We start from the raw sequence: 25,290 nt of genomic DNA on the forward strand, positions 1-25,290 counted from the left end.
TGAGTTTTCCCTTCTTTATTCCAAATTATCTTTATGGCTTCCATTGCTCTTAGGCAAATTATACTTTTATGTATTGAAAGAACAAAATTAGCTCTGAAATACTTTCAGACATAATATAAAGGCAATAAGTAATAGTGCTGGAAATGATGCAACTTCTAAAACTGACAGACAGTTTAACTGACTTCAGTCAGGGGTTTTGTTTGTCTTCACCCTGAGGTGAAGGGAATGGAAGTTTCTTTTTAAGGGACTGTTCCCTGGGCAAGGCCTGATGAGCTTGACATCTCAATGGGCTGGGAGCTGCCAGAGGATGCAGAAGGAATTAACATTAACCATTTACAAACATCAATGCCTGATCATCCTCCCTGGTGTGTCAGAGACACTTGGTCTGGAAAAAGATCAATAAGAGAATCAAGAATGAGGACTTAATTAGCATTGAAGGCGAAGGGATCAGTAACCAATAGGAAACCAAATACTAAGAACTGTGTAACTTAGGACCAATGAACCAATGGATTTCTCTTGGTTTTGACTGTATAAGTATGTGAAAAATCTAGTAAAGAGCCATGTATGATGGAATGATTTTCTCTGCACAACCCAGGCAATGTGTGGATGAAATTATTTCTGTTACAGATTCTGGCAAGAATAAAGTAATGCCTTAATTTTGTAATACTTAAAAAATGTTGTTGGAGAGCTTTTGCTTTTCCTGTGGTTTTGGTGACAGTAACATGGACCTGATTTAAAAGCAGCAGTGTTCAGGGAGCTGAAATTGCTGCAAATGCTGGGAGCTGAGTTAGTGTTGTCCTTTCCCATGGCATTGAGGTGTGAGCAGGATGAAGCTGAACATCTCTTTCCCAGCCACTGGCTGCCAGAAGCCATTGAAGTGGATGATGGGTGCAAGCTAAGAACATTTTATGGGAAAAAAATGGCCACAGAGGTCGTGGGTGATTCCCTCAGTGAGGAGTGGAAGGGATATTGACTTAAGGCAGAGTTGTTTGGTCATAACTGCTAGCTGCAGCATAAGGAGAAAAAGCTTTTGGTTAAAACTGGTCTTCTCCAGCAGTAAGGTCAAGAGCATACCTGGATTGCTCTCCAAGTGGAGTTTTTGTTGTCATGGTTTGACGCTGGCGCAATGCCAGTGCTCCTATGAAAATACATTCTCTCTGGTGTCTGCTGTGAGATATGACTAGAAATAGAGCAAAGCAGGCTCTAACTTAGGAATACAGAAGAGAAAACTTTATTAACCTACAACTATATGTAAAAAGAAATACACAGAAAGAATGAAAACTTTCTAAAAACACTCCTCCTCCCCCCCACCAAATTTCCAATACATCTATCCTTCAGATCACCAACTCTCAGTCTATCACTACTCTTTAGGTAATCAATTCTCAGTTCATCAAGGAATGAGGAGTCTCTCTTGTGCCACAGGCTTCCCCTGGAAAGACAGTTGAGACCTCTTGTGTTTCCTGTCACACGTGTCACTGCCTGGAGATCATTTGCTATCATGACATCTTCTTTCTGTGCTCAGTGCTCTCACCACTGCACATGGACTAGAGCTGCTTCTAGGGTTTTATTTTTAAGGGTGCTTTGTCCAGGCCTTGTTGCCCTCCTCTGGATGCATTCGAGCATCTCAGCATCCTTCCTAAGGGCCCAGACCTGGACACAGCACTCCAAAAAAAAGCACGGTCTCTCACTTTTCGGACACCTGTCCTCCCCAAATTTCACTCTCTGAGGCTGAGAGGTCTCAAGAACAGAGATCTTCTTCTCCTCCACTGAAGATCGAGGGCATCAACTACTCTCTTCACCTGTTGTCTGTTCACACACTCCTTCACATTACATCACTGCACTCTCTTGGCTCTGAGCCATTGCCTCCCCCTAAATGCAGTCTCTGTGTCACAGGAAAAATGGTTCTGTCCATGGCTATACAAGAAAAGTCCCGCCAAAGGCCACTCCATCACCTCCTCCCACCCAAGATTATTCTCCACTTCTCTCGTGGCTCATTTTCTCTCATCTCATCTCATCTCATCTCATCTCATCTCATCTCATCTCATCTCATCTCATCTCATCTCATCTCATCTCATCTCATCTCTCTCTTCTCATTCAGCTCCAGGAGGATCAGCATTTGTAAGGTTTCCATCATCTAGGAAAAGGGTTAAAATCTCAGGCTCTGCCTGTCCAGGACTCCCATGGCTGCCCTGCCGGGCACCTTCTCTCTGCACCCCCCACCCCCCTTCTCCTTCTCGGCCGGCCGTGCTGTCAAATTTCAAGGTGGCACAGGCACAGACACCGGCTCACCCTCTCTCTCCCCTGGTGGGGGGAGGGTGACTGCCTGATGCTTCTTGGTGCTCCTCCACCCTTCCATCCTCAAGGGCCTCTTCACCTCCCCTCTCTGTCTAAGGCCTTGGCTTACCTCACCCGGCCTCATGGCTTCCCTTCCCCCGTGCACCCACAGCAGCTGGGCAGGGGAGAGATCTGAACCTTTCCCTGACCAGAACCAAGAAAAGGTTTTCCTGGGAGTTCTCTGCTTTTAACCCCCCCGTGTTCTCAGAGGCGTATCCATGTCCTCAGTGGCCACACCAGGTGCCAATATTCAAATCTGAACACCTATTGGTTTGACCGCAGCATCTCAAAAAAACTCACTTCCTCTCATACCATGGCAGTTGTACACTTGTAAAGCTTGTCTCTGAGAAGTAACTGGCAAAAACTGCAGCTAGGATCTGAGAGCACTGGAACTTTTGCAAAGGGGGAAAAGAAATCTCCTGGCCAGGTAGCATGTGGTCTGTCTAAGATGGCTGTCCCAAAAGAGATAAAAAACATAAGGGGGTCTTAAATGGCTACCCTAAAAGAGAAGTACATTTTTGCTGAGGAGCTGGTAAAGGTGTCAATTGCCTCGAAAGCTGAAACAACAGCTGGTCCTCAGAGCTGAGGCAGAACTGATGGCCCAAAAGCAGCTAGCCCAGAACCCAGAAACCTATTTGTGCAGAGCTGAAGGGCTTTAAAATGCAAATCAACATCTTTGAGGGAAGCATGGATGCCATTCTCGATGCAGTGCTGGACCACCCTGAACATGACCTCACCCTTAGGGAGGAGTTTGCCCCACAGCCAGACTCCTCCCCACAACACTGGACTCTGCCCACCTGTAAAAGATGAGGAGGCAGAGAGGGAGGCAGGACTTCCTGACCATGATGCCACTGATGCCACCTCCCTTCACACCTTGGAGGAGGGGGATAACTGATCGGAGCCACCCTCTCTGATAATCACTCTCAGGCCTTCTCTTTTTTAAGGCAATAGCATGTGATGAAGCAGAGCTGATGGTGATGATACCACACCCTGCAACAGAATTAACTAAATTACAAAGGGCAGAGACTCTTGAAAATTTTACTAATGTTGGAAAAGTAAATAAAGCTTTCTGAAGAAAAAGCGCATGGTTTTTAAACTATGCTATGTCTTTTAATCTCAGCTATGTCTTTTAATCAGAGTGCATTATGTTGCTTGAGAAGTTTGGACTTGTTGGGAAGAGGGGAACTGATCCCTCTACTCACTCCAACATGTGATAAAAATATTGGGAGTGTGGGGGAAATGATGAGCTTCCCAACAATGCCTGAGAGGGAGTTGATACCCCATTGGCTTTTTCCCAGGTTATTTTTATTCATTCCAAAATTTAAAGATTAGTGCTGAGACAAAAAACTCTCAGAGCCACTCCCAGAAGGTGAGATGGAAGTGGGAGCCAAATCAGAATATCCCAAAAAGCTTACTAAAAATGCATGGAAATTTAGTTTCCCTGTATTTTCAATGAAACTTTGTGAACAGTGCTCAGTGTGCCCAGGTGGCCAAGAAGGCCAGTGGCATCCTGGCGTCTCAGGTACAGTGTGGCCAGCAGGAGCAGGGCAGGGATTGTCCCCTAGCACGTGGCGCTGGTGAGGCCACACCTTGAGTGCTGTGTCCAGGCCTGGGCCCTTAGGAAGGATGTTGAGATGCTCGAATGCATCCAGATGAGGGCAACAAGGCCTGGAACACAAACCCTGTGAAGAATGGCTGAGTGAGCTGGGTTGTTTAGCCTGGGAAAAAAAAGGGGCTCAGTGGACCTTATCACTCAGACCCTATCACTCCCTACAGCTACCTGAGAAGAGGTTTAGGTTACTGGCGGGTCAGTCTCTTCTCCGACCGCTGATGCAACAAGCGATAAACATCTTTTGCTGCACCAGGGGAAGTTTAGACTAGACATTAGGAAGAAATTCTTCACTTCCAGAGTGATTGGGCTCTAGAATCATCTGCCCAGGGAGGTGCTGTAGTCACCATCCCTGCACATGTCTAAAAAAAGACTGGATGTGGCACACTGCCATGGTTTTGTTGATAAGGTGGTCGTAGGTCATAGGTAGGACTTAATTATCTCAAAGATCTTTTCCAACCTAGTTAATTCTGTGATGCTGTGATTCAGTGAGCTGGAAATCGCTATGAATGCTGGGAGCTGAGTTAGTGCTGCCCCTTCCAGCAGCATTAAGGTGTGATCTTGATGAAGCTGAACATCTCTTTCCCAGCCACTGGCTGCCAAATGCTCACTAAAGTGGACAATGGGTGCAAACTGAGAACATTTTATGAGAAACAAATGCCCACGGAGCCATTCTGATTCCCTTGGTGAGGAGTGGGAGGGATATGTCATCTGGATCAGTGGTGGCAATGACAAAGGTTTCTCCAGGAAGCAAGGTGTCCTGCCTCACAGATGTGTCTGCCTTCTGCTCAGGAAGGAGCATTCCTGCTATCAGCCCAGAGGAACTGGAGAGAGAAAGCACAAATCCATTTGTAGTTGCATTGTTGATGCAAAGTTGTGTCCTGAACTCTGTCATGGTGAAAAAGAGTGAAAAGGGCATGCTGGGGATGACTGACACAACCCTGTCTAAGAGGACCAGCAGAGTCCCCAAGCTGTCCAACCTGTCTAAGAAGAATGACGTTTGCCAGTATGTTGTGAGGAAGCCTCTGAGCAAGGGGGGCAAGAAACCCAGAACCAAGGCTCCTAAAATCCAGTGACTCAAGTGCTGCAGGATAAGTGCAGGCATGTTGCTCTGAAGAAGCAGGGCACTCAAAAGAACAAGGAGGAAGCAGAATACAAAGCTCTTGGCCAAGAAAATGAACAAAGCCAATGAGAAATGCCGGGAGCAAATTGTGAACTGGAGCTGGCTTTCTTTGTTGGGAGCTTCTACATCTAAATCAAGGCAGAAGTAAGGACATTGTATGTGATACTAAAAAGATATTGTACATGGTATTACCAATAAATCTCTTTTGTGGTGAACTTAAAAAAACCCCCCAACATTACATCCAAAATAAAATTATCACAACACAGAACAAAAATGAACAACTTGCACAAAATTCACTCCTTTGTCCTTCACCACCATTACAGGAAAAATTCCCCATGATCATTCTACTCTGTAATACTTAACACTTTTCAGTACTTGTTTTGCCCATTACTTCTCCCAGTTACTGTCCTTATCTGAAAATCTTCATGATTGCCCACATTCTCCAGTAAGAGGACTGGGTTAACCTGGGCCAGATGCTAGGCCCCCACCAAAGCCTCTCTCTCTCTCCTCTCTGCAGCTAGACAGAGGAGAAAAAAATTAATGAAGGGTTCATGTGTTGAGGTAAGGACCTGTAGAGATCACTCATCAAATACCATCACAGACAAAACAGCTCAACTTGGAGATATGAAGTGAATTTATTACCATCAAAATCAGAGCAGGATAATGAAAAGTAAAACCCTTAGAAACACCTTTCCCACCCCATTGCGTCCTTCCATCTACCTCCTATCCCAGCAGTGCAAGGAGAGAGGGAATGGGGGTTGTGGTCAGTTCATCACCCGGGGCTTCTCTCACTGCTGAGGTAGAGGAGTCACTCCCTGCTGCACCGCGGGGTCCCTCCTGTGGGATTCAGTTCTCCATGAACTTCTCCAGCATGGCTCCATCTCATGGACAGCAGCTCCCTGCAAATTACTGCAGTGTGAGTGCATCCCATGGGCAGCAGCACCCCTCAAACACTGGGTCACTCTTCAGGGGGGTGCAGTCCTTCAGGGACCGGCTGCTCCAGCCTGGGAGCAGGGCCCTCTTCCCACAGGCCTCCCTCAGGCTCCTCTCAGGCACCCACGTGCTCTGCTGTGGCTCCTCCAGGGGCTGCAGGGGCATCTCTGCATTCCTGTGCACCTCCCTGTGCTGCAGGGGCACAGCTCCTCACCACTCACCAGGGCTGCACCAGCGGCTGCAGGGGAATCTCTGCTCTGGGCCTGGAGCAGCTCCTGCCCCTTCTCCTTCACTGACCTTGGTGTCCACATGTTGTTCTCATATATTCTCATCTCCTACTCTTCTCTGTCTGGGATTAAAACTGCACCACAAACTTTGTTTTGATTTCTTCTTAAATATGTTACCACAGAGGCATTGCCATCATTTCTCATTGGCCAGTATGTCCATCTTTGGGGCCACCAGAGATTGGCTTTACTGGATATGGAAGAAGCTTCTGGCAGCTTCTTACAGAAGCCACTCCTCTAACCCCACCCTGCTATAAAAACCAGGCGTTGCAAAAGCAATCCAACTGCAAATCATATTTGCAATGCATATATTTGTGGCTTTACACACTGGAACTCTCTTGTAGAAATGCATGTCTTACAGAATCACTGTTTACCAAAGAAGGGGATGTGATGCAATGATAGGTAGAACTTGCAGCTTGACTAGATGATTATTGTAGGTTCCTTCCAACTGAATAATTTTCTACTGTACTCTGCTTTGCTGTACTCTGCTCTACTCTACTCTACTCTACTCTTCTCTGCTTTAGTCTCCTTAGCTTCCTGCCTGGTGTAAAATTGTTCTGGATGATGATTAACCTGAATGATTATAAAGGTGAATATTAGGAGTAAGAGGTTTTTTTTACCTTTTTATTTCAGCATGGTGAAATTCATTCCAGTTTTTGTAGGACTGGAACCAGTTCATAAATGTGCAGTCTGATTCCCTGACACTTAATCCTTTGCCTGTGCATTCACAGTCAGTAGCAGAAATAATCTGGATGTAGTTTGTCCTATTTGCTTCATCTTGTTACCAGTCATAGAGGGGAGCTCTCTTCTTGGCTCATTTGGTTGAACTCAGTGCTGAATACTTCTATTTAATGTACACATAAAATGTATTATTTACAGATGACTAGGTATACATGTTAGAGTGGAAAGACTTATACACATCCTGTCCCAGTCCAGCATGCTTTCTATGTTGCAAGTGTGTATGCTTCATTATCTCTACTCATTTGTTTCTAATTTTTCTGTATGCTGATGTAATGTGCAAAGCCCATTGATAAGTAACCCCTGCAGAGCATAGGGAGTGTGGCCAGTCAGTCAGCCAGGGCACACATTCATCTCTGATGCACATATGTTGGATTTCACAATTGCCTGCCAGGAATTCTGGGTTGCAATCACAGCAAAGGAGGAGAGAGTATAAAAAGATTTAGGTAGGTACAAGTACACTCAGCTTAGTAGAGAGACTTTGTAAACCAAAGGTTGCTTATGTTGTTTTTAAGTGATGGAAAAATACTGTATGGAAAAGGCAGTTATATAAGTCTGTTGTTTTAATGGTTTAAAGACATTTGTTCTCAGCCTCACTTGCAATGACAAGTAACTGTAATGGTTTGGTTACTTTTACTGTATTTCTTCATAACCTAGTGAATTTTAATAGTTAAAAAGCACGAACTACTGTTTAGGCAGAATTTGCTATGTGAAGTGCAGAAAAGTACAGACACTTTCTGTGAAATAGAAATTAAGATCCCCTTATTGTTCAAACTGTCCATTCCCAGCCCAGAGTCCTCCACTTCCTCTGGGAAGTGGCAGAAGTAGATTATGTACTTGGAAATTACATGGCCTGAATATCCTGAGGTGGAAGGAACCAAGAAGGATCATGGAGTCCAGCTCCTGGCCCTGCACAGGACAGCCCCAATAATCCCACCATGTGCCTGAGAGAATTGTCCAAGTGCTTCTTGAGCTCTGTGAGGCTTGGTGCTGTGACCACTTCCCTAGGGACCCTGTTCCAGTGCCCAACAACCCTCTGGGTGAAGGTGTTTGTGCACGCTTTTTGTTTCAAGGTGCTGAATTGTGTTTTAAAAAACAGTCTAAGAATACACACAGGACATTAATTTCAGGAGTTTTTGAGTCAATGGAGGTAGATTAAGTCCTAAATAGAGTGTATCTTACCTGTACACATCACTTTTGCTTTTCCTATTTATTTTCTCTTTTGCTGTTCCAGTAAGGCACTGTATTTCCAAAAGGGAAAGGCTTGACTTAAAAACAATTCAGTCAAAAAAGTCTGAAACCTTTGTCCTGGAAAAATGATGAATACAAGTCAGTGTGCAGAGAGAGAACGGAGCTTTGCCTGCTTTTTTTGTTTAATCACCTAGTAAGTGACTAAATGAACGTCTTCACTTTGTTTTAAGCTGTGTGTATACCTCTTGGACAGGATCTGCCTTCTCCAGACTGACACTTGCATTGTCTGCACAGCATGAACATCAGCATCAGTTTAGGTTTAAGTGTTGTGAATCGGGGGAATGGTGAGATCTGAATTGCTGTGTGCAAAGAGAAAAAACTATATGAAGTGAATTTGCCAGTTATGTCTTTTCAGGCTCTGAGGAGTTGGGAAGTGGAAGCTTTGGGCATCGGTACATCACAGACACAGTGACTGGTGATGGTGATGGATTTGATATCGATGATTCAGACTATGACATTTATATAGAAGAGGTACATGTCAAGATTTGTTGTTGGCACTTCTGTTTTCTTTCTAGTCTGGATATTTTAGAGTGTCTGGTCCTGTCAAGAAGTTTAATATCTGATATTAAGTGCTTAGATATAGTGATGTGGTCCCTTCTTTTTCTTCATTGAGGATGAGTTTGTTGCCTCAGATCTGTATCTTAAAATATGTTAAATTTGTTTCCCCACAGAATTTTAACCTTACTGAATTGGTGTTTCTTTACTTCCTTTCAGCTCAGACCACTTCCTGCTATTAAAGGGGGCAACAGAAAATTTCTGGTCGAAACTAAAGTCACTCCAGGGTCTAGTTCCAGGCTCCTGTCACGGGTCCTGACAACCACTTCCGAGCCCACTGCTGTCCCTGCTGCCAGCCCGGGGCCCTCGGTGTCCCCGCCAGTGCCGCGGCTCTCCGAGCTCTCCTGCGACGAGGCCGTGTGCTCCACCGACAGCTTCTGCATCAACGACTACGACCGCGGCGGCTCCCGCTGCCACTGCAACCTGGGCAAAGCAGGGGAGGCCTGCCAGGAAGGTGGGCATCTTTCTGGGTGCCCACGGCTGCTGGCTGCTCTTTGCCTGGGTCGAGGAGCGGCTTTGCAGAGAGCCCGCCAATGTGCACTTTGGGAACAGCCAGCTGGGCTTTGTGGGTCCCTACCCACAAATTGCAGTTCTGGCATTGCCCCATTTGCTTTTTTTTCCTCAGGTGGGAAAAAGTAATTCCCTAATAAAGCTGAATGCAGAACCTGTGTAAAAATGCACAGGGGCAGTTAATCATCCTTGCCCCACCTAAGAGTGAGGGGATGGTGGAGCAGATATGCTGTTTATCTCCCAGGTGTGACAGGGTCCAATCAGGGCACCCTCAGATGGAAACTGAAGACATTCAGCCCCTCTTTGACACTTGCATTTTAGCAGCAGCTTAAGCCCTGAACCACCCCCATTTTCTGTGTAGTACAGATGATACTGATCCCACAGCAGGGATGTGAGAAAACTCCCATTGTAAAAATACCTGCAGAGGAGACTTTCCCCATGGTCTGCAGGTCTGCAGTGCAGCACTCATGTCAGGCAAACTGGGCAAGGGAGGAACAAAATCTCATCCCCAGTACAAAAAGCATGTGAGGAAGTGTTTGCGTTAGTCAGGACTTGCCACCCATCCTACTGCTCTTTTCAGGGCAGCTGAGCCATGGCCAGAACTTGCTGAGCTGAAGGAGGCTGTCCTACTTCTTCTCTCGCTGCCTTCCTGTTCTTTCCCTCTAGAGACCTAAACCCACCCTTTCACAAGGTTAACGCTGAGCAGATCACTGGGTGAGTCAGTTTAGCTCTCTCATTAGGCCTTAAGCAGGTTACTTTTTCCCTCTGAAGTAATTTTTCTTCTGATTTGGTGACCAAGGGTTCAGATGAATGCCAGGACTCATGAAAAGAAAATGTCCCATTGGCTATGGAGGTGCTGTTCCTCCAGCTAAGAGGAACATGCTCTTAGCTGGAGGAACAGCATGCTGTTCTGATCTGGCAACATTGTGCCATAGAGCAGAGCAGGGTTACAGGTTTCTTCTACAGGGTCATGTTAGACTTTCATGTTGCACAGCGTCATGCATCAGGGATACGGACACTGAGGGTGCTTCATCTTCTTTAACTGGAGTGCTGGAACGAAGAGAGCTCCTTCTGAAAACAATTTGATGTGACTCAGCCACATGGAACAGCTGCAGATATGATTTTAGGCCTTGATCAAGTATGAAGAGTTGAGGATTTATTTGAACTGACAAGGCCATATACAACTTGTAAAGCAGTCCATTAACCCCAGCCCAAACCCTCTGTTTTGCACAGGGGAGGGTGTTATTCCAGAGTAAACATCATGTGCCAATACTCCTTTGAACAGAGCTTGTCTTCAGCAGCCAGTATTGTTAAATAATATATTAGTCTGATGGAAACAGACTTTTCTTCGCATTCAACAGCTGCCTGGCGCTCTGGTCCAGTCAGTTCTGCTTGTGATCAGGACATGAGATAATTGTTCTCTGCTGAGGTTGCGTTCAGGTTTATAGCACCAATCCCCTTCAACTCAGCCTAAAATGTATGCCTTGCAAGCAAAAACGCTGAGAGAACTCTACCCAGATTCAAAAACTGAGTGAGAAAACTCAGTATTTAAATAGCAAAGAGGAATAGGAATCCACATCCTTCCTTTCTCATTAGACTTAAAACCACTGTCCATGTAAAAGCTCAGGCCTGAAACTGTCTCTCCTCAGTGCTTCTTAGGAAAACAGGCTGCAAATGTAATTTTACAACTGACAGTGGCTAGCAGTAAGACATCTTTAATTTTCATTTTGTCTTGGTGTCAGGATCTAACACAAGACAGCAAAGGGTGAAAGTTGATAATGCCATTTGGCAAGAGCAGTTAAAAGAGCCACTGTTGCAGCCAGGGATGGAAAGATGCCTGCAAGGACTCACTCCTTTTAGCTTCTGCCCTGAGCTGACTTGAGAGAAGTGCTGGAAGCTGCTGGGCTGTTATGAGACATCCAGTGATTCTCCAGGTGCTGGATGCATCAGCTACAGAGTAGCAGTGACTAATGCTGCCTAGAGTCTGGCCATATTTCCCATGTGTGTGTTTTTGTAATCCTGCAGAACAGAAAATTACTTTGTTCTCTCTTTCTTAAATCAGTCCTTGAAAGAAGATAAATATAAAGTTGATGTGGTATTTCTTCTACAACAAGGATGAAAACCTGCCGAAATTTCCTCTGAATTCTCTGATTAAACTATTGAGCATTATTTGGCCCTCGGTATCCTGTTTCTTTCCAAGTTCACCAGGTCCTTGGGAATAAAGGAATTAGCTGTAAAAAATGGTGGGAGGACAAGGCAACAGGTTAACTGATTGTTGACTGCTACTGCCTAATGGTTGTCTCTGGAGGAATTCTGCCTTTCATTGCCATCTGATGTTATCTAGTACTAAATGTGTATATTGATTTTTATTCAGAAGAGAACTGCTAAATAACATGCTTCCCTCTTTGCTTTTCAGATATTAGTATCCAGTATCCCCAGTTCTTTGGCTACTCATATATCACCTTTGAACCACTGAAAAAGTCCTATCAGACATTTCAAATTACTCTTGAATTCAGGGTAAGTTTAAGGAATTCTCAGACTGGTGTTTTAAATTTTATTTATTTACTGTAGAGCAGTAACTTAGAGCAGTAACTTAGCTTCAGCATAGCTTCAGTGTAATTGTGGCGAACCTGTGTGTAACCTTCATCTGTGGAGATCTGGCTCGACCCTCAGTGAATGTGAATTGAGTTTGTAAGCAGCTGTGGGGTTTTCATCCATGGTTGGTAGGCAGTGTGTGAGAGAATCCCTGGGACTGGTAGTTGTGGACTAGCAGCAATGTACATTAGTGAGGTTACAGCCAGGTGGATGAGCTACAAGCTGAATAACACACAGAATTTTTGTGAATTAGACTTTGAAAGTGGTATACAGTATCTTTGTGGACAAGAGATGATGATCCTGTCATACTAAGCAAAACACTGCCCTAGGTGTAGCATTCCTTTCCCACTCTGCAGGATTTAAGTGGACATTATTTTCTCCCTCTGAACTCTGGGACATGGGCTACTGATACATTCAGGATACTGTATTACTTAAAATGCAGGACTAAAGTGGGGATACATCCCACGCTGGCTTGTGTTAGTGCTGTCTGTTCACTATGGACAGAAAATGTAGGGCTGCCTCTAGGGAAGGTGGCCAAGCTCTTGGATACATCCCTACCCCCACATGAAGCAGACTCCCCAGCCTCACAATCTGGGAAGGAGACTGCTACTAAAGCAGCAGCAATCAGTTGCCTCAGTGCTGATCTTAAACTCCCCTGGCAATTTGCCATTTTAAAATGCAGAATGGCTGCAAAAAGCTACTGTGTCAGCTGCTATGAGCATATGGAGAAATGCTGCCAGCACAGCCTGTTTGGCTTGAGGAGTGTCAGTCTCGTGGAACATGTGAAGTAGGGTGTATATATTCATACACAGTGAGTCTGAAGTGTCAACACTTACCAGGCTTGCTAGGACATTCTCGCTAGACATTTTACTCAGGAGTCTCATATGGGATATGTCTGACAGTCTTTAATACTTCCAGGCTTTTTTTCTTGTCTGATAGTATTGTACTTTAAGAGATAGTCTTAAATTGTTTAACCATTAAGGCAGTGATTTTCTAGGTTTTTCAAATGCAGGATTCAAAACTGATCAAACAATTTCTGATTCGGCAAGTTAAAAACTCATTCTGAAAAATGATGACTCTTTTCTGGAGACAAGTCCCCCACTGCTGCTTGCTTTTATCTGTAATTGTGAGGCTTTGATTTTTCATGTTGGTGCAATGATTGCAGGCTGAATCCGAGGATGGTTTGCTGCTGTACTGTGGAGAAAATGAACATGGTCGTGGTGATTTTATGTCACTGGCAATCATCCGACGTAGCCTCCAGTTCAGGTAAAACCTCCATCCCAAATCTGATGTAAAGAGACAGGGCTATTGCTGCCTCTGGAACTGCTACATGTGATGAATATCTCCAGTGTCTTTGACTTCTGCCCCATACAGTGCACCAAATGGACAGTATAATTTCATTTAAGAGTACTTCAATACCTTTTTTTCTCATCATTCTTCAGTGTGTGAACATGCACCCTGTTGAGTTCTTTTATTCAGACCTCAGAGTAAAGGCAGAATGATCAGTTTTCTTTAAGACATTTGTCTGGGGCTCATAGCTATGTCACCAGAAATGCCAGTGAGCCACTGTATTTGCTAAGCTGATGGTACATTGATGGTATATTGAGTCAGTGTTTTTGCTTCACAGAAAATGGCTTGCAGATAATGTAGCAAAACAAAGGATATAGTGACAGCAAGGGGCCAGGAACTTCATCCTATATGTTTTGTTCAGATGATACCTTGTTTAGGTTTCTTAAATGAAGATGGAGAGTGTTTCTTGTAGTCTGAGAGATATGAAGCAAGTGAGAGAGTATTTCCAGGATCTCCTAAATTGGGAGGGTGAGTCCTTTAAAAGTGGGGAATAACAAAGTGGGTGATGTGCCTTAGTTGTGTTTCTGTTCACCTGCTCTGCATGACAGTCAGGAAAAATGGGACATTTTGTGCACATTCAGCTCTACTAGAGGTCTTCCTGTCAATTGGCACTGAGTTTCAAGTAGACTAGCAGAGTTATTAATGTATCACTGCCTTTCACCGGGGAGCTAGAAAAATTCCCAGGAGAAATTACTGTGATAGCAGGAGCTCAGATTGTAATACCCTCCATCCTGAAAGAGTTTCAGCTGTTGGCAAGCTTAGCAATGCGCTTGGTACGAACAGAGAGTGCAAAATCTTCTCCACGCTGAAAGACAGGTAATGAAGCTTGGAACAGATCTTATGTAGACTTGCTGTCTGAATTTCCTGTGCTAATATGCAGTGTGGAACAGAGAGATTCCCGAGTACAAAAAGAATGTTTGGAGTCTAAAACCAACTTTTGGTTATTTGGGCAATGTAAGATTGTCACCTTGCCCTCTCTATCTCACGATCCCAGGTTCAACTGTGGCACAGGAGTTGGAGTCATAACGAGTGAAAACAAAATCAAGCTGGGGAACTGGCACAGTGTCACATTGTTCAGAGATGGGGTGAATGGTTGGCTCAGGATGGACAACAATGCTCCAGTGACAGGAAAATCTCAGGTTGGTAGTCATGCACTTGTGGCTCAATCTTGGGGTCTCTCAAGGTTGTGATGATGTTATGATGTTTCTTTTCTTGCCACCAGAAGTCTGATCAGATTTAAAAGGTACAGTCTTATTTATTGATGTTAGGACGTTTAGTGAACTGAGATCAGAGTGCAGATTATTCTTCCAAATACATAATTTAGAAATCACAGAGATAGATATCTCAGGGCTGAATCCCATCACTCTTTCCCTTTGTGCTCTGTGTTTGCTCTGCTACCCTTCATCTACCCTATGCCAGTCTCAAATACAGGCCATTAGAAGTTTACTAGATTGCACAGCTGCTGTCCCTGATTGTTTTCTTTTTCAAGCCTCAGAGAGCTGCTCTGCTTCCTCAGACATAAAAATTAGATGCATATGTGTGTATGAGTATATATTTATGTATAAGATGCATATACCCACACGACATTTGTATACAGAGGTGTAATTACATGCATATTCTGGACAAAGATTTAAGCATAGTAATGGAGATAGACATTCTGCCCTGACTTATGTTAACACCAGCAAGTTCATAGAAGGCTGACAAGATAAAATATAATACAGGAAGATGCTTTGACTTGCTCATCTGTTACTGGGCCAGAAAACAAAATTAAGGCACTGGAAGAAAAGGCAATTTGAAATTGTTTCAGATGTCTTTCCTTTGATAGCCACTATTAGCATGCCATCCCTGGCCCTGAAAGAAAGCTGCTTCAGATGTCTTATTACTTTCCACTTTTATGTGCAGGCACTGAAGAGAAAAAATTGCAGTGTATTGAGTTCTCATCAGCTGGCAGTGACAGAGGAAAGAATTTCAGTGTGTCATGTGTTGCTGTTACCAATGCTATGAGGCCATGCAATGGGCAGAAGTGATCAGGAGAGATGTGTACAGCTTCTGCAGTGTACTGTGCAAGTGAACACCTGCAGACTCAATAACCTCAGCTTATTTAGCCTGGCCAAATCCAGGCTATGGTGATGGAATATATCGTTATAAGCACTATGGGGGCAGGGCAGGGGTGAAGAATCCTGAAAAATTTTAGGCTAGAGGTCAGTGCTGTCAAAAGCACAGGTTGGTAAAACCTGGCCCCAAATAACTGAGAATTTTAACTATTTTCTTCTAAAGGTCTGTGGGGTTTTGAAAGAGCTGTTGAGTAGGAGGCAAAAGTCGTATTTTGATCAGTTTGTGGAAGGAATTGTGACTCATTTGGCCACAGTAGCCTGGAGTTTGGGTCAGTGGTCCAAAAAGGTTCTGTTGGTTTTGATGTTTTTTGTTCTTTCACTGTAGCAATTTTAGTAAACTTATATATGTAGATTTCTATAGATTTGTTAAAGAGATGGGCAGTACATTTAGCAATTGCAAAGTGAGCAGAACCCTTTGAAAGTTGCGACTTTACTGGCTTTTGCCTTTTCTTTGTTTTTTTACCTTTTTTGTCATTTCATAATTTTTAAATACCAAACACTTGCTGGGTTCTGTCCAAAAGACAATATCTCATTGGTCTATCCCACAGGGCTTGCAGTTTAGAAGACAAACAATTTTTTGGCAGAAAGAAAGGAAGAAATCACAGCAAAGACAGACCATGCTTTCTCCTCAAAACAGTGGTTTCTAGTCTTTTTTATTGTGCTTTTAGTAGTTCATGTTATCGTGAGGGGATACAGGTGAAAAAGTTTGGTTTCAAATGGTGGACTGATTTAGGAAATGACTAATGGGAAGGCATTACCAATGAAACAACATTTCCTGACACAGTTTTTCATGGGGGGAAAAAAACGGATTGTAAAGCACTGTGGCTTAATGATTTCTGCTGTGTTATATCTGTTACACAGCATGCTGTGCTCTGCTTTCCCCTAGGGCCAGTACAGCAAGATCACGTTCCAGACTCCCTTCTATGTTGGCGGTGCTCCCAGTGTGTACTGGCTGGTCAGGGCCGCCGGCACCAACCGCGGCTTCCAGGGCTGTGTCCAGGCCCTCAGCATCAATGGGAAGACAATTGACATGCGACCCTGGCCATTAGGGAAAGCTCTCAGTGGTGCTGACGTTGGTGAGTGTAATGGTGTGAGGCCTTTAATCAGTGACTAACCAGGGGTTGCTTTTTATTCTGTTGGGACAAATTGAGCGATGGTCCAGGTTTGAGTGGGGGAAGGCGTGGTCTCTACTTTTGGCCTGGTTTTCCTCTGTTCCTTTGCACATTGCTCTTGCTGGGTCTGTAGTAGGACAGTTCATCACACTGGACCAGCAAGCCCTTTGAGGACACCCAGTGCACAGCAAATAGTAAACCCATTTTCATGAGCGAACAGTAGGATCTGTGTTGCAGATATCATTACAACTGCGCCGGTATTTCTGCCAGCAGCTCTCAGGGCACCACTTCGTGCCCCTGACTGACACAGTCATGTCCTCAGAAATCAATAGTCTGTATGCTAAGCTTGCCTTTGAAACAACACGGGCCCAACAAAATGCATTTTGCCTAAAGACATCATTACACTTGTCCAAAGTAACACATGGATCTCTGAGGCCCTGTGGATGTTACAGAGGGCTTTCTGTGTTCCACCCAGCCACTGCTGAAGCATATAGGCTTTCCTGTGTACCATCCTTTGTTTTGCTATCCAGAGCCATGGATGTGATTTAAAAATAGCTTGGAATAAATACTTCCAGCAGCTTTATGAAGTGTTGTTATAAAATTAGTTTTCCTTCACAGAGTAAAAAATGGAAAAGTAGAGAAGCTAATTAACTAGTCCTGTCTTATTTATTCATCTATTTTATCCTTTTAATGGGCACTTGGAAAAAGGCAGGGCTACAAAATTCTTGCTTTAGTGATCTCCCAGTCTAAACAGTATAAGGGTAAGCCCAAGACAGAAGGCAAGCGCTAGCAGCAAGAAATAGATTCCATACCACAGAACTCTCCCTGCCGTGCTTCAGCCACAAAGTCATCTTTCTTGTCTTCTGTGCTGTGCATCTGACATCCCAAGAAGGAAATGATTTATGAGAAACTTTGTAACAATTGCGCTGTATTCTCTAGATAACATGGCCAAACTTCTGTGCAATGTAGGGGTAGAACAGACTGACCAAAGAAACAGTTGCTGAAAAGAGTAAGATTTTGGAATCAGAGTGTAATTTCACAATAGACTGAGAATCTATGGAATTTAGACAGATGAAAGCCCTGCTGAACTACTCTTGCCCTAATCTCTATTGCCTTTTGGGATGCAGCTAGCTTCATTCCCATCCATGAATGCTCCACATACTACTGCATTAACAATCAACATCAATGAAAATAAATGCTGTGCTCTGCCATGTGTGACTCGAAACTGACTGATAAAGCCTTGCTGTCCTTGTATCACTGCACACATTTATATGAAACTGTAACAGAAAAGACTTGCAAACAATAGGTCATGTAAGTATAACTCGAAAAAATTGCAAGTTAGCTCTGCTAGGGTTTAGAAATAACTTTTGCAAGTCAGTCACTTGGAGATTTTTTTCTGTTGGCACAGTATATAAATTGGGAGTGCTGTGCTACATGGACCACAGAACTGAGGGTGGTGAGGAGAGGGGTCCATCCATCTCTCTGCTCTCCCTTCTGGCTACAGCAGAGATCCTACTGTGAGCTGAGGATGCAGCAGAGGACGGTCCAACCACTGGGCATGGTTTGGAGCAGACATGGCAGGATGTGGGAGTCCTGATGCAGTTTCTCTCCTCCTTCATCTGCCGTTGGAGCCAAGCAAATGCAGCCACCACACTTGTGGTTTGCCTCTTCAGCATAGTCACCTATGCTGGCCCAAAGGCTGTGAAAAGCCACTGGGACATTGGGAGAGCAATGTCCTTAAACATCAAGACTGCTCCAGTTCAAGCTGTTTCTCAAATCAGGGGTCCCATGACTGGTCCTGTTGCTGTTGTCTTCCTTGTTCTTTTCTGTTTCTCAAAGACTTTGTTTAACTCTTATCTGTTTGAACACACTGTCAACATTAACACTGGAGCAGAGGCAGCAAAGATGAGCATTGATGCACAGAGATCACACACTTGATGCATAGAGATCCTTGTTTACACATGTCTTGGCTCTGTGTCCTTGCCCGTAAAACAGGGCTAGTGCTATTCTGTCACGGTCATGATAGTTGGTGAGTGTATGAGGGATTTGAGGGACAAGATACCTGTCCTGCCTTGGTTCACTTGTGGCCATTACAGAGCAAGACAGCTCAATGAGCACAGCCAGCACCCCGATCCCATGACTGGGCATGGGGCAGATGGAACTGTCCCCTTCCGTGGAAAAGGAGCATTTTTTCCCTGCTGGGGGATTTTATGTTTTGTCTGTGCTCCTCGGGTCAGCCCTGGAGTCCTGTGTCATGGCTGCTGTACTCAGACCTGCCCTCCCTACAATGAAAAGTGGTCCTGGTAGGAGATTTGTAGATGAGCAATAGGAGACAAGTCTGGTCTATCAGGGAGTGGTACCAGACGACCTTTGAGTTGTTTCTGCTTCTGCCCTGAGTTAGTTAGAAAAGGTTGTTTTCCTCTGTGGAGAGCAGTGATTGGACCAGCACATCCACCATTTACATCTGCTTTTTTGTTTGTGGAATTCAAACTGTAAAGCTGGCGCTGTACAAACACCAGTGCCTTACTGAAGGTGTGTAAAGACCTGCTCTTGAAACAGTCCTTGCAATCAGAGTGCTGTGTTTAAACAAAAACAAAAGTGCGTATCCCCTTCTTGCAATAATTTTTTAAGACTTCTTTTAATCACTTCAAGTTGCAAAACACTTCCCCAGTGTTTATTACCAGAGCTGCCTCATGAAACCTTTGTCATCTCAGAGGTGATACTTCAGTGTCCCTCAAAATAAATGTGTAATTCTTAGTTTGCTATAAGACACTAAGCCCCTCCAAATGGTGTGCTTACCATTGTACACCACAGCTTGGTCTCTCTTAATGTATACAGATAATGTAATCAGCTTGTTACTATTGACAAGGAGAGAGTTATTTGTTCAGAAGCTAAAGGAGAAAATAAATTTAACAAGAATGTCAATCAGGTGTACATTTGATGGTTGTGTAGTTTCAGTTTGACGGTTTTATAGATATCTATTTTAAAAAGCAAATGAGACTTTATTTGTTCTACAACAATTTCAGCTAAAATCCAGCAAGAAGAAAAAACCTCCTTGTTATTTAAGTTGATGTGCCAGCATAGTAGAGATACTTCTTAAAAAGTCCATATTTTGATGGTATGAATCCCTTTTATTGTGGACAAGAGGGTCGACAACCTCATTTTGGTTAATAAGATTAGTTGATAATGATTAACCCCTTCCATGCTCAGCATGGCATGAATTTATAGTGAGCAAAGAAGCACTTAAGATAATTACAATGAAGCCAGGCTTGCTGCATGTAAACAATTCAGAGAAATTTGTATCTTATGAGAAAATAGGAAGAAGAGCAGACAATAAGTAGACCAAGGAATGATTGAATGTTATTTCTATCATGGTTTGCTTTCTAAGAGCTACTTTTTGCTATTTATAAGGTGTGTTGCTGGTCTGATATTTAAAAAAAAATACTAATAATCAAGTTCCCTTTTCTAAATTACACACTCTTTGTTTGACAAACTGGGAAAGAATCTAGGCATAAGAGCAAATTGTGTTGGTTGGTAGCAGCGATCAACAGCCAAATAAATCTTCTTTGACAAACTTCTCCAATAACTTGATGTTCTGACTCCTGTGTTTAGGTGAGTGTAGCAGCGGCATCTGTGATGAGGCAGCCTGCATCAACAGTGGCACCTGTACTGCAAGCAAAGCAGACTCTTACATTTGCCTTTGTCCTCTTGGATTTAAAGGTCATCATTGCGAGGAAGGTGAGTGGATACTGGGATGCCTCTGTTTCTTTGTGTGTGTTATTTAGTTTTCAATGTGTTTTCTACTTAAAGACACCTGAGGAGGTCTCATACTGTTACATGACAGAAGAGAATATTTGTTACTTTATCTTTTTAAAGTCAGGTACTGAAACCCTTCCCTTACTGCTTTGGAGCTACATCCATCTCCTACATAATCTGTTATTCTCGAACCTCTTTGCTTATTTAAACTTAACTGTGCTTAAGCATCTTGAAATTCCTATTCAGAAGTTAAAATAATGTACCACTCTACAGCTGCATATTAATCCTAAAAAAATACCTCCCTTCCTCTAAAACCAGTGTCAGTTGTATATTTTGAAATGTAAAGGACATAATGTCAATTGCCTGCTAATATCAGAGATGCAAGTACTAAAATACATCTGGCTTTATTTTTTATGCTGTAGAAATTTTCATGCTACCACCCACTGTGTGCATGCTTGCTACTTTGAAAGGCACTATTATGAATCACTAAAGAAAAGGTACAAAATGCTTTACAGTGCAAACACAACCTTGGAAAAGGAATGGATTAACTAGTATTGGGTAGGATTATAAAATATTTTTAATTTAGATGAAAAAAAAATCAGGCTGTTTTGCTAATCATTAGCTTAAGTACTTAACACAAGGAGCAGATACTGGTTGGTAAGAGTCAATCCTTTATGTCTGAGCCTCAAGTGACCTGCTTGTGATTTCTGGATTTCCAGCACTCACCTTGGCCATACCTCAGTTCAACGAATCCTTAAGATCATTTGCTAGCACACCCTGGCCCTTGGAACCACAGAATTACCTTTCCTTCATGGAGTTTGAGCTGACATTCCGTCCAGATTTAGAGACTGGTGTCCTTTTGTACAGCTACGACACAGACAGCAAGGACTTCCTCTCCATCACCCTGGTGGCTGGCTATGTGGAGTTCAGGTTTGACTGCGGCTCAGGAACAGCTGTTATCAGGTAAATGCATGGTTAACACCTCCCAAAGCTGGTGTTTGCTTCCCAGCAGTGCCACGGTGCTTGTCGAGCAGAGGAGGGGGCTGGAAAGGGTCACAGCCTATCATGAGGTGTGAGAGCCCCTTGGTCTCTTGTGCTTGCTTCTGAGGAAGTACAGAATCACTATTAATCGCAATAATTTTGGTCAAGGGGACAGGATTTTTTTCCTGTGTCAGTGTATTTCAAAGCTTTATGCTTTGTCTTACTGCAGATGTTACATTTGTGTCTTTATGGTATTGCAGTAATTCCCTTCTTGCCCCCATGACACTGTTAGGGGATCTATAAATATTTTATGCGTATGCTTTCTAGCCCTAGGATTTCACAATATTGGCACTTATGTGAGCATCCTCCTTTCTGGTTTCCAGTTCCAAGCAGGGGTGCCAGGCTGGAGGTGGCACAAGAAGAGACAGCTCCAGGTCCCTCCACTTCCTCATAGTGCTGATTTTGAGGGACCTGAGGCTAGCATCCAATTTATACAATATAAGCTGTCTAAAACATAAATATGTGGTTTAACCTGGTCACCACAGTTCCCAGACAGACCTTCTGTAAGTGACTCATAGCATCCTAAAATTAATGTCTAGGAGGATAGAAGCAATGAAATACCTCAAAACCACTGCTCTCTCCCCCCGTGTAGCTGAGTGCCCAGTCACTGGGCAGCTGTTCCTGGGCTTTCTGAAAAGGCACTGAGCTGAACAGAGGCACTGAGTATCTTGGATTATGGCCCAGGAAGCTGCCAGTTTGACCAGGCTGACCTGATATTTAGAAATGATCTATATAAAGTTTATGCAAAATGTGTACACTCTGCAAGTCTTGCACACCAATGATTCCTGTGGATGGGCATCAGGAATTTTGACTATACTGTGATTAGGGAAAATGCACTGATTTTGCAATGAATGAGGACTCAAGCAAACAAACCCATTCAGTTTTGCTGACAAAATTAGATATGAAATATAAAGGAAGCAAATGCAAAATAATGCACAAGCCTAACAATACACAGCTGTGGAAAAACAGTTAGTGTTGTCAGACAGAAAGATCCTGGAGTCATCATGGATAGCTCTGTGGAAGCAAAGCAAGCTGTTTGGAGACAAATACAGATACCTAAGTACAATGCAGAGAATTATTACGAACGGAATAAGGAAGAATGCCTCTGCTGAAGCCCACAATGCACCCTGTCTTGAAAACTTGCTGCTATTCTGGTCGCATCATTTCAAAAGAAATTAGCAAAATTAAGAAGGAAGAGTAGTTTTGACATGCAGGAGAGGGAATGAAATATCTTCCACAAAACTCTTCCGCAGCAGGACCTTTCAGCCTGGAAAAGAAAGAGTTTGGTGGAAGTATGATAGAAGTTTTAAAATAATAAAAGGCATGGAGATTAATGAGTATTCGGTATTTTTTCAATGTGCAAAGAAAATAAGACTTTTTTTCTTTGGGTTTGGGATTTGTTTTTTTTTTTTTTTCAGAGGAGTACATAAATAAGTTGTGGAAACTCATCGTCACACGAAGTTACAGATGCCAAAACTATAAATAGGTTAAAAAAAATTGGAGAAATTTGAAGAAAGCTCCATTGAGGGAGATCAAACGCAGTGGTACGGATGCAGCCTCTGACTCAGGAAATTGCTAAATGACAAGTTGCCAGAAGCTGAGAGGGTATATCAAGGGAAGAATCACTTCATACTTGCCCTATTCCACTCTCTTGCTGAAAAGTGGCAGAAATAGCTAATTTTGGAGACCTTTTCTCCAACTCAGAATAGCCCTTCTTACAACAGCCTTCAATCTTTAGTGATTGCAGCCTTCTAAGTCCTGTTACTGGCAACCATAAAATATTACAGTAGAATTTTTTTCTTCCAAGAATATTGTAGCACTTCAAAACATCTTGTACTAAATTTTAACTGATATGTAGTGTTATGAAATGTAGAGTGCGCCACAAGCATATGCCTGGGAGTAGAAACTGCCCCTTTCTGCTGGAAAGCAGAAGAGCAAGCTGGATGGCAGCTACTGCCTGAGCTACATGCACTGGAGGAAAAGAGCGTGGTGAGGTAGCTGAGGAATGGATGAGACTCAGGAGGCCATCAGGATTCTGTGAAAGTTGTTAGGCTGTTAGCTCTTTTTCTAGATAAAATGTGCGACTTGCACCCTGTCATCAGCTCTGTCAGTGATTAAATACGACAAATAGATTTCCTGTTTTTCATGCCTGCCTGGTTAATGTCCACTTAAAAGTCCATCTTAATTATACTGTGTCATGCCTACACTATGTCTGTAACAGGGGTATAGCTCTGGTCATCCTGATCCCTCTGCCATTAGACCACCAGGCTGTTAGATTTTGTATTATAATCAGAACACAGCCATAATAACTTTATAATTAGGATGAGGCAAGCTTATTTGTGTACATCAGCTGCAGCAGTAGGAGAGCTGATGCTGGGGAAGGTTGTGATTTCCTGATAGATGGAAGCAGCACAGTGTGCTCTGGGGGCTTCACAGGCAGAAGGGATGCAGAACCTGAGCGCTGAAGTGTCTCAGAGGAGAAGCTGTTGGGAGTTCCCTTGGCCAAGCAGCATCAAGATCTTCATGATCTGATATATTTTTTAAGCTTTGGTTTACATGGGAAAAAGTAACCCCACAGCACATTAAGAGCCAGGAGTGTTCAAACATCACAAGAAAGTGTTACCAAACTCATGCTGGTTTCAAAAAGCTCATGATTCCACAAAAGAGCTTGCAGCTCTGAAGTGATGACTCTGCAAGGCCTAATCATCCCTGATTGTAATTAAATCTGGGAAAGCAGGAGGGTCAGCAGGATGAGACCTAAGCAGCAGTGGAGATAATGTCTGTATGGCCACTTACTTTGTAGCCAAACCTATCTGATTCCTTTATATGTATATGTTGACTTCTTCAAGGTGATTAGATTTCCTTAGCTGTTGATTTACCCAAGACAGTTAAACCCTCAATGGTGAGGAGGAGTAAGAAGGAGGACGAGTGACTGACATTGCTTGATAATATTTTTAGTGGAGGTTTTGTGAACCAAGTATCATTCAGAAGTGCAAGTAATACTGCCAGCATCATTAATATGGACAAAAATGAGCTTTAAGAAAACTTGAAGGATCAGAAAAAAAAAACCACAACAGAAATGTTTCAAAACTGATGTTGATTGTTAAGAAAAAAAAAGAAAATATTACTTTCACATTTTCAAAATTATATAAGTTTTTTAATCAGCATTTGAATCACTATTGACTCACTATTCCAGATTACAATTATTTTCCATGTTTTTCATTTCAAAATACCTTTTTGTTTTGTTTTCTTTTGTTTTGTTTTGAAATGCAAGTATTCTGAAAATGCAAAACATTATTTCATCCCCAGAAATTATGTATTTTTTTACTGAAGCTAGGAAATCTTAGGGGTCCGAGATAACACAGTTCTGATTTTTCCAGCTTGGTCAGTAAATCAAACCCAAGTTTCCAGTCCTCCTGGAGGAAAGTGCTACATCTCATTTAGACATAAAATGTTTTAACCAGTGTAGTAAAATGGCACTTGAAAACAAGATACAAAGATCTATAGAACTTGTGAAGGGGAATGTGGTTTTACCCTTCATACAGGCTGCTATTCATATTAGTGCTGTGCCAGTAAAGATTGTAAGAACTGTTTAAAAATGCTTCCTTTGAGACTGGTGAATACGTTGCACAACTGGGGATTATTGTTCCTAGCCAAGATCTCATCACATCATTAGGATAATTTTTTAATTACTTCCCTTCTATGTACAGCATCTGGGCTGCACGTGTGTGTGTGTGTCAATGTCAATGTAAGAGGAGGCATAAATAGAGCTGATAAGCCAACACAAAGTAGTTCTGTTTTAAAAGAGGATGAAGAATGTGGGGCTAGACCAACCATTAAGTGGGAAGCTTTTAGTGAATTGAGGATGTACAGCTGAGACAAAAACTCATTTTTACGTATTATAAATGACTGAGCAGATAAACTAGCACAGAGGTGGCTAAAGTGTGTGCTGGTGATAGTGTTTCATTTATAAATAAAATGAGAG

At 43.1% G+C, this 25,290-nt stretch overlaps 1 protein-coding gene and 1 pseudogene across 3 annotated transcripts in view; both read left to right on the top strand.

Annotated features, from left to right (window-relative positions):
• The window catches only part of EGFLAM (EGF like, fibronectin type III and laminin G domains), a 76,553-nt gene that overhangs the window by 36,096 nt on the left and 15,167 nt on the right, over window positions 1–25,290 (top strand). For all 3 annotated transcript variants that reach the window (XM_064736456.1, XM_064736455.1, XM_064736454.1), the window contains exons 8-15: window positions 8,628–8,743; window positions 8,987–9,281; window positions 11,754–11,854; window positions 13,098–13,198; window positions 14,277–14,421; window positions 16,283–16,472; window positions 20,121–20,246; window positions 20,984–21,227. In XM_064736456.1, the coding sequence (XP_064592526.1) occupies window positions 8,628–8,743; window positions 8,987–9,281; window positions 11,754–11,854; window positions 13,098–13,198; window positions 14,277–14,421; window positions 16,283–16,472; window positions 20,121–20,246; window positions 20,984–21,227 (1,318 nt within the window). The remainder of the gene's footprint in view (window positions 1–8,627; window positions 8,744–8,986; window positions 9,282–11,753; window positions 11,855–13,097; window positions 13,199–14,276; window positions 14,422–16,282; window positions 16,473–20,120; window positions 20,247–20,983; window positions 21,228–25,290) is intronic.
• LOC135459643 (small ribosomal subunit protein eS6-like) lies at window positions 4,508–5,214 on the top strand (annotated as a pseudogene).

This window comes from Zonotrichia leucophrys, chromosome Z (assembly GCF_028769735.1).
Source record: "Zonotrichia leucophrys gambelii isolate GWCS_2022_RI chromosome Z, RI_Zleu_2.0, whole genome shotgun sequence".
Classification (NCBI taxonomy): Eukaryota; Metazoa; Chordata; class Aves; order Passeriformes; family Passerellidae; genus Zonotrichia; species Zonotrichia leucophrys.